The sequence below is a fragment of the Brassica oleracea genome, chromosome C2 (assembly GCF_000695525.1).
Source record: "Brassica oleracea var. oleracea cultivar TO1000 chromosome C2, BOL, whole genome shotgun sequence".
NCBI classification, from domain to species: Eukaryota; Viridiplantae; Streptophyta; class Magnoliopsida; order Brassicales; family Brassicaceae; genus Brassica; species Brassica oleracea.
Genome location: NC_027749.1, coordinates 37,375,859 through 37,385,465, shown reverse-complemented (window position 1 = coordinate 37,385,465; position 9,607 = coordinate 37,375,859). Strand labels below are relative to the sequence as shown.

The window sequence follows — 9,607 nt, the reverse complement described above, 5'->3', positions numbered from 1 at the left end:
TTATATCAATTATCCTTACCATGGATCCATCCTTAGTATTTGATTGAATTCTTGCACTTATTTCTTGATTGGATTTGAGATCACCTTGTTTATATTTCTAGGATATTAGTTTGTTACAAATCATCTATCTTCTTGTTTGCTTAGATTAGGAAGGTTTGTGTATTCTTGGTGTTATAAGTCTCTAGTTCTCTGTGGATTCGATCCTAAAATGCTACAATGACATACCATTCGATTGTGGTATTGTTGGCACATTAGGTTAATTGGTGGGTGCTTAAACGCATAATCATCTGGTCGAAGTAATTCTCAGACATACCACACTTAAATTTGATGCGGTAAAGCGCCATAATTGCTGAAACCTTCGTGTAGTTGGGACATCTAGAATATAGTGGAGTTTCAGCATCTTCCAGTTTCTTCCTAAACTCAGATTCCTCTTTACTGTCACCTTCTTCTATCTGAACTTCATCGTCGTTATGGGGCTGTGGAGCTTCACCATCAAAGAAAGCAGTTCTGAACAAGTCATAAGCTACATACTCTTCACTTCCGATATCTGATGGCTTATCAGCCTTCACATCTCCATGTTCAAACTAACTCTCCTTCCTCTTGTATTTCTGGTCCATACCCTTGATGATTAACTGATCCACCACTGTATCTGTTGGCTGATGATACAAGTTGCGGCAGTCAATGCAGGGACACAACAAATCACTCGGATGACCCAATCTCAAAGCTATTTCTTTCACAAAAGCAAATGCTCCTTCCTGATACTCAAGGCTAACCATGTAAGTAACAAACATTTTGAAACTCATATCTCAAACACTTTTTACTTAACCAAACAAATGAAAATATATAGAAAAGCATACACATACCTTGGTAGCCAAACCCAATTCTTGTCCATTGTTAAATAAAACAGTGCTCCAGATCCAAGCGTACGTACAATACACGAGTAAGGTTGCGTATATCACACACGGTATATGTAAATCACTACACTGAAACAGAAAACTAAAATCTCATAACAATATCGAAGGAACGAGAAACTCACCCCTAAAATAAGTGTACTCCTTTGATTTGAGAAGATATCTGCAGATTAAGAAGCATCGAGTATTAGTTAGAACAAAACTTGATGACGAAATTGAAGAACCCTAAATCGATTAATCTTAGTGAATATAAACCATATATCTAACAGATGAAAACCCTAAATCGATTAATCTTAGTGAATATAAACCGTATATCTAAAGATAGCGTTTCATTAAAACCAAACGCTATACAAAAATCCGCGTGTCGTAAACCATAGCAAAAAAAAAAAAACGCTATATACTGGTGTGCTATGAATACTCGATATTCTTGTAGTGAGTGTATGAACCAAGGATTTGTATTGTGGTGGAAGATTGGGGAGGATCTATATTGCTTGATCCTCATCTGAAACATTTATGTCCAGACTTGTGAGACCATAAACAAGCTTCAAAAAGGTGTCCTAGTCTGAGAATCACCTTCCAAACTCCCATAACAGTCGTCTCTTTCATCACCTTCCTCAACACCATATTTGTCAAACTCGAACAAATAAGGTTTCTAGCTCTCGTGTCTTCTCCTTAGCCATAGGATCCTTCTTTCTCTCTTTTTTAGTACTGGTATCCACATCAGTTTCTTCTTTAGTAGAAGTTGTTTAGATATATCCCAATCCCTGCAGTTTAAGTTGCATGAACATGTTAAACTTCCACATACCAAATCACCTGATCCATCGAACTTCTTTATTTCAAACTTTCCATTAATAGGTTCCATTTTGATCAAACTTCCGAGAGACAATCAACGACACAAGTAACATCAAGAAATACTGGTCAACCTTATCCTCAGAACAAGAACGGATCGAACCTTATTGTCTGAGCCTAGAATGATAGCACTTGTTAAGGTTTCAATTTAGCTTCAACTCAATTCTTGTTAAGATTGAATCTGATTGTTCTTTAGTTATATGTTTAACTTGTAATCAATCTAATGAACTTAGCAAGTAAGAACACATACAATTGTTGGCCTGAACTTCGTTTCCTACATGTATGAGGAGAGAACGAAACTCTCATACCTAAACTATTGGTCTAATCAATACAATATTGACTGATATCGTTTTGTTTGTGCAGCTACTGCAAGGGATTGCACAAAGAGCTCACCGGAGAAGAATACCACATCAATTACAAAGAAGAAGACGACCCCTCAGCTTTTGATTCCTTGGAAGACGACAAGGACACGTAAACGGAACCAGAGAAAGCTTTGTGGACTCCAGAGCTGTGATCAGGATCGGATCTCTCTATCTCGCTAAGCTCTCTCTCTCCTCTGTGATACTTCTCTCTCTACTCTCTTCCTCCGTTACTCTCTTCTGAATGTTGAAGTCGGCGATGGTTGATATGGGGTAGGACCCGCTTTTGTAACAAACTCTTTAGCTCGCACTCGTAGAGAGCCGAGCTCATTCTTGGACTTTGTAATCCTTTCGGCCTAATAGAAACTCGGCTTGGCCCAATCCGAACACGTCCAACCGAAGCCAGTGAGCACCTAACGACAAACTTCACAGTAAAGACAAATTTAGGGGTACATACACCTCTTTCGAAATAGGTTCAGAAAACCCTACTACAGCCGAGGTTTCTGACTTTACCACTAATGCTTGGAGGTATGTCACTCATGCTGTCCTTATCGGATTATTGGTAAACCTGATCATGTGCGTGTAGAGGGGTCACTTTATTGGTTAACCTATTGCCAAGAAATAAAAGTTGTATCCTTTGATCTTCATATATACCAATGCATTTCAAGTCGTCTGGAGCTCCCTTTGCCAATATACATCGTTTCAACAATCTCATGTGCAACCTCGACAACTATTTGTGTGCATCCGAGATGAAGTGGCCCAACCAAGTGATATGTTGTTCAATTCAGGCAAGAGGACATGGGACAAAATGTTTTCCATATATCTAGATTTAACTTCTTCTTGGTTCGGAATCAACCACACATGCGCACTTATCTATGAGGTTAATCTAACGCTGACGACACTTGACCTAGAAACCATATTATGTGATATTGTTTTTTTCTACCAGCTCCAACCAGACAGTTTAATATCTGTTTTGTAAATTTATTTTGATTATTGAAATTGCAGAAAAAACATATATAAGTTTACCCTCCTAGTATTGTGAATGCGAACGGGTTACTTTGATGAGTCAAGATGTCACTTGAGTAAAGACTACACAATATAACTTCATAAGCAGTGTGACTATTGTATATTGAAAATAGGAAAAACAAGCTCTAAAGAAAATTACTTTTTAACCTCAAACTCTTGAATTTCAACAGGAACACCTTCATGACACCCATCTTTGATCTTCACCAATTCACAATCATCATCTTCCAGATAAGCCATCAAAAACGACACAACAATTCCACCAATAAATCTCCTCATTGGTTTTCTCTCTTCACCATTCTTACACAAACAATAAGAACTCTTCCCTCTAAGCCCTTTTGTATCATCATCAAGCATGTCCAAATGTCCGTAATCCTTTGCGACAAAATGCCACGCTGGACCTTGACATTCCTGGAAAAACTCTCGGTGGTTCACTCCCGTAGGTGCACACGGTGGAAACAATGGGTTCCGGGCAAGTTCACCAAGTCCCGAACCAATAACTAGAACAGGCATCTTTTCTAGGTTAAATGAGTTTGGTTCATAGGTTAAAACCGGAGGAGGGGTTTGTTTACCTTTCCCTGTCCCATCCACCGGATCTACACCGATAATTGCTGAGATCTTTAGTTCCGATGAGTATCCAAATTTCTTTAAGGCCACGGCGAATGCGGTTTTGCCGCCGCGGCTATGGCCGGTGAGTGCGAATTTAGATAGGTTGGGTGTTACTTGTGGTGGAAGAAAGTGGTTAAGTCCGACTGATAACCAATCAATAATCTCCGCCGTTGATTTTATCTCGTCCATCGTGTCTGGTCCGGCAATGTTATATAACTGTTGGGTATAACATAACCAATAAATTTGATTCATAACAAAATAAAAACGTGTAACGAAATTGTTCTTAGAAGATTTGAGAGATTATTATGAAATCGGACAATTTGATTAGAGACAAAAACAGACTCTTACATCAAGTGGACCCATCTATTTACTTTTCTTATTGTCTAAGGTTCCAATAAGAGCCAAGCAAAACAAATAAGGTCTCAGAACTCAGCTAAACGTGGCATCATGTACTCCATTCATATAAATCCTAAATACGACGGTCTACTTGCACCTAAGTTTTACATTAATCCAACATAACTATTTATAGTTTACGTAAGTGCAAATTTATACCGAGTGACCAAATGGTCCATTTTTTTTTTTTTTAACACAAGTACCAAATGGTCTACTTGCAATGTTTTTTCACACTAGTATTGAATAGTGAACGGAGACTAATGTGTCAACAAACGCAGATTTACACGTAGCTAACTAGCTCTGCCCATTGGAGTTCTCAAAAAAAATATATATATAGATCATATATGTATATATATATTATATATGCATATATAATTGTGGAATCTATAATTTTGTGAAAAATTCAATCCAAAGTTTTTAAAAAAAGTTTTTCGATTCACTATTTAATATTAGTGTAAATTTTTGTTTTTTAACTTTGGGTTGGGTTTTCTACAGTCATGTCATGGATCCCATAATTACATATTATAATATATACATATATATACATACACATATATGTGTTTTTGAGATTTCAATGGATAGAACCTCCATTGAAGTTGCTCCGAGAAACTATATTTGAGAACAGAAAATAAATTTTAGAGGCTAATTAATTCATGAATCAGTGTATTTAATCTAAAATTAGTTTGTGAGATAATATTGAACCTGCGGAGCGATGACAATGAAGCCATAGGAAGAGACATGCAACATAAGCTGGGAGTAAAATGAGTTGTAGAGAAGGTAACCATGGAGGAGCATCACCACCGGATATTCTCCTTCCTCCACCGGCGTTGCCACCAAAAGCGACTTGGGAGGAGACGGCGGAGTCAGAGAAGAAGATGGCGTCGTTTTGTAGCAGCGACAGCGAGATGCTAAATCCACTGTTAAAAGATCTGGTTTGTATTTGCCATCCACAAAGGCGTTTCTTGATGAAGAAGATGACATTTTTTTTTTCTTCTCTTTGTTATTTTTTTCACTTTTTTTCTCCGTAGGTTCATGAGAATGAAATGAATGAGATATATATATAGACATGAAAAAGTTTACTTTATGATGGATTTTTCTTTCTAAATTTTGAAATAATAATTATTAAGAAGTATAAAATTTAATTCAGAAACTAGATTAAGACTCACGCCTTGCCCAAAATGAATATTATATACAAATTACTTTTACGTATTATATATTACATAATAAACAATAAATATATATTAATTATTAAAAATTCATAAAACAAATTTTTTTTATTAATCCAAACAAACATTTTATATTTGTATGGTCTATAATTAAATATAAATGATATTAACATAGATATATAATATATTTTTAATATTGATATCTATTAAATATTTTTTTTCTAATCATATTATTTTTTGATCGTTTTTATTTTTTTATAACAAAAACTTTGAATCAGTGATAACAAAAATTTTCATTGTGTGATGATTAATCATTTTTGTAATTTATAATTTTTTAAAAAAATTCAATGCACAGTTTAAAATTTAACTATTAAATTGTCAATATTTGTTCAAAGCTTTTTTCAAAAAAAAAATGTTCAAAGAAAATTTCAAAATAAAAATATTTATATATTTTATATGGTATATAGTTAATTTAAAAGATATATATATTTATCTTAATATTTATTAAATGAGTCTTCATACTTATATGATTTTGTAGTGATTTATATCTTGTCATAACAAAAAATTTAAATCACGGTTCAAAAAAAATTAATGTGAGATTTTTAATAGTTTTGGTAATCTATAGCCGTTGTTTGTAGGTTGAGGGTAGCATGCTCCCCAGGGCCCTCTTTTTTTTTTACTTTTAAAATTTTAAAATATAAAATATACAGAAAAATTTAAATTTATATTTTATGGTTAATTAATGTGGTTGTTTAATTTATTTTAATAAGTTAAAATTGAAAAAAAAATGATAGAGGCTACACTAATTTTTATCAAATCTTTATCATTTAAAATCATTAAATATCATATATAGTTTAAACACATTAGGCAATTCCGTAATTTTTATTTATAGAAAGAATGAAGAACATTAATAATTAATTTACGGTTAGTTTAATAAAAAACTTATTATAAATTTAGATGAACCAATTTATTTTTCTATAGATTCTAAGAATCATTGTTGTGATGACACATGAGTACCTCAAAAGTTATAATGTTTCTGTTTTAATATACAGGGGATACAAACATTAGCGCCTTTTTAAAAATTTGATATAAAGTCCTAATACTGCAAGTTCAGTATACACAGAATATAAATTATATTTTAATCAACTACTTAAATTCGGTTCTACTGAAATCATGGATGTTTTATGGATTAGGTTTCATATATACATAACAAAATATTATATTCGGTTCTATTCAAACCATAGGGGCCTTAAGGATTAGGAAATTAATATCTTGTATAATATTTCAGTAGTCTTAATGATTTATCTTTTCTTGCAGGTGTCTTGGCTCCCATAGCTGCAACAGACTTCCCGTGGAGTTGTACTCTACGAACCGTTCTTTTCGTAACCAAAAGGGGAATTTAAACTTGATCAAGTAAGTTCTCTAAACTTAATGAAACATAGACGTAGGCATCGAACTGATAATGGTAGATAGGACTAATTTCCGGAGGTTGATTGTTTATATATTATATCTTGATCTATACGGAGTAATTGAGTTTGGATTAGGTGTGGTGTAATAATAGCTGAATAGAGGTAAAAGAAAAGAACACTTTAGAAAAATTGAAAAAATTAGCAAAAAAAGAGTAAAACACATAGAGGCTTTCCATTAAATTAAAAACACCAAACATAAGTATAGAATCAAAACATCAAAGCTTGGAAAAATATAAAAACCTTAAATAGAAATCAAGCGTAAACATAAAGTAAAACGAAAGGCTCTTGATCAAGTGCTACGAAAACACACTTCAGTCACTTTTAGCAAACTTCTCCTTCTTAATCTTCACGGAACTGACACTCCTTGTCACAGAATTGTCGTCAAGGATTTCTTTGGTATCAATGTTCACTGCCCTAATTCTTTTAGCTGGAGTCAGATCAAAAGATTCAGACTGTTTTGAAACTAAACCTTGAATAGCAAGAGAGACCTGCAAAATGAAACATCTTCTAAGAATAACTTAAAACAACAGACCAGTAGTAATATTTGTAAATTTAAAACTTAGTTAGATTATCAAAACTTAAGTACAAAACTGTATCCACAAACCTCCGGTGCATCTGATTGAGTTTCCATATCATGAAATTGGCCATCTTCACTTTCCTGAAGATGTCAAAAAGAATTCGAGTCAAATCCTTAATTATACACAGTTACCTAAGCAAAAATTAAAAGTTCCAGAAAGAAAATGAACGTACATTTGCAGAGTGGCTTTCTTCAAAATCGGATATCAAATCCTTGTTTGTGATGACCTTGAGAACATTGTAGGTTTCCTGTTTGTAAACAAAATTCTCCCTTTCAATTTGAATCTTGAATAAGAACGTTTCACCAATGATATTGTTAAGTGCGGGTGGGAGCAGATTTGTTTCTTCAATCTACAACACATAAGAAAATGATTTAGTTACTTATGTTATCAAAACAGTATTATATATCAAAGTACCACATTATAGAATTATGGTGTTAGGATTTGATTAATAGTCCAGCAATTTGTAAGCATGGTTGATTGAGTAGTTGCATAGCATGATTATCAAACACCACCAACTTAGTGTTACTTGTGTTATCAAGCACAACCAAATGCAATGTGTACCTATATTAAATATACAAACCATTAGTTTCATTATCATAGTCATAATCATGTAAAACCGTGTGTATAAATATTAAATTACCTTGGCAGAGTCATTGGATTGTAAGTCTTGCACTTAACACAATAATAAGTGTGGTTCAGATCATCCTCGCCATTACCATCATCACTGGGAGACGTTGGAACACTCAAGACTTTTTTAGAACATACTTTGAAGCTTAGGTAAAACCATCCCATATCAGAATCAATCGCAGTGATGGTGCAGAAAAGAATACACTTCTAAACCTTAAAATATTTGTAAAACAGCTATTTATTAGAAAATAACACCTAATCATCACAGTGAGCAAACAAAGATGATAAATAAGTTTGTAACCGAGTTGAGAGATAACAAACCTGTTTTGTTTCCAGAATCTGAGCAATTGTTTTTCTTGGTGTAAGTATAAAGAAATCATCTTTAGCTGAAACACCATTCACTATAGCCGAGTTCTTAGACTCCACAATGGCTAAAGGTAGTTCATCCCTAGGCAAACTAAAACAGAGGAATATACAAAGATATTAGATCGCAGGAAAAAAATATTTCATTATAGTTATGTTACATTAACCTTTGAGTATATATATAGTACATTGCAATGAACTTCCCTACTTCAATCATTGGAGGATTCAACCCAATTTCGGTGATCTTGTAGGCATTGCTCACACTTCTATCTTCTGTTAGAAAACTCCAAAGATAAAAAGTTAGGTTATCAAATCAAACTTAAATTGAAATTACAATGAGGAATTTATTTTACCTTTCCACACTTTGATTTTCCCAAAGCGTAAAACTAAGACAATTGAATGCTCATCTCGAACCTGCATAGCCTCACAAACATCACAGGCGAATTTACCCCAAAGCACCATTGGAAGTCTTTCATCACTAAAAAAAAGGATTAAAACTTAAGATCGTATAATAAAGATAATATGCCATAGTTTATGGAAATTTCAATGTATAGGATCAGCCTATTAACTTACTTTTCATTTCGGAACTCTAAGGAGATCTTCTATGTCTCCTTCCCATTGACATTAATATGGTCAATATGACTGATTTCAACAATCTGGCCGATAATATCTAACGAGTATACACATTCACTACAAGAAAGCAGCGTTATTCTGACGGACATTCCGACGGAAAATGAAATCCTCGGAATATCCCGAGGAATTTACGAGGATATTCCGAGGAAACACAAAATTTGGGTTCCTCGGAATTTCCTCGGAATATACCGACGGTATTCCGAGGAAATATCAATCCGTCGGAATATTCTTATGGAATACCGAGGAAAAATGTATTCCTCGGAAAAAACCGATGAATTCCGAGGATATATTATAGCCGTTAGAGAGCCGTTGGGGTATTTTAAAAATTCCGAAGAAATTCCGATGAACAAGCCGTTGGCGTCGGAATTCCATCGGAATTTCCTCGGTCTGTCGGCAGGATTTCAATTATAAATACAAGCACCCGTCTTCCTCTTCATTCACTCCATATCTTCATCCTCCCTCTTACTCTCTCTACACACGAAATTTATTCATAAAAACATGTATTCTTCAAATTATTTTCGTTCTTGGATCGATCGACCTCATTTGGATCCGAACACGAGATTGCTTACGGAAGAATACCAACGAGGTATAACCGAATTCATGGGGTTAGTTCACCGACAACCGGAA

The 9,607-nt window shown here is 34.1% G+C and overlaps 1 protein-coding gene, 1 long non-coding RNA gene and 1 pseudogene across 3 annotated transcripts; all 3 read right to left on the bottom strand.

Annotated features, from left to right (window-relative positions):
* Window positions 1–6: 6 nt before the first annotated feature.
* Window positions 7–2,634, bottom strand: LOC106325852. 2 transcript variants are annotated; one of them, XR_001267072.1, is made up of 4 exons: window positions 2,154–2,634; window positions 1,485–1,675; window positions 864–1,074; window positions 7–755 (listed from the first exon to the last, which is right to left on the bottom strand). It is a non-coding gene; the product is annotated as an uncharacterized LOC106325852 (long non-coding RNA). The 2 variants fall into 2 exon arrangements; XR_001267071.1 differs by having other exon boundaries at window positions 864–1,675.
* A 567-nt stretch (window positions 2,635–3,201) lies between these two features.
* LOC106323049 (chlorophyllase-2, chloroplastic) lies at window positions 3,202–5,166 on the bottom strand. Its single transcript, XM_013761216.1, has 2 exons — window positions 4,847–5,166; window positions 3,202–3,967 (listed from the first exon to the last, which is right to left on the bottom strand). The coding sequence occupies exons 1-2, from the start codon at window positions 5,123–5,125 to the stop codon at window positions 3,281–3,283; spliced, it is 966 nt and encodes a 321-aa protein (XP_013616670.1). The 5' UTR covers window positions 5,126–5,166; the 3' UTR covers window positions 3,202–3,280.
* Window positions 5,167–7,090: 1,924 nt separating this feature from the next.
* LOC106324138 overlaps window positions 7,091–9,607 on the bottom strand; it is a 10,590-nt pseudogene continuing 8,073 nt past the window's right edge.

Coding starts and splice junctions, on each gene's coding strand:
- LOC106323049 (XM_013761216.1), bottom strand. CDS start 5,125: ATGTCATCTTCTTCATCAAGAAACGCCTTTGTGGATGGCAAATACAAA. Junction 3,968..4,846: donor TCATTGTCATCGCTCCGCAG/GTTCAATATTAT, acceptor TATACCCAACAG/TTATATAACATTGCCGGACC.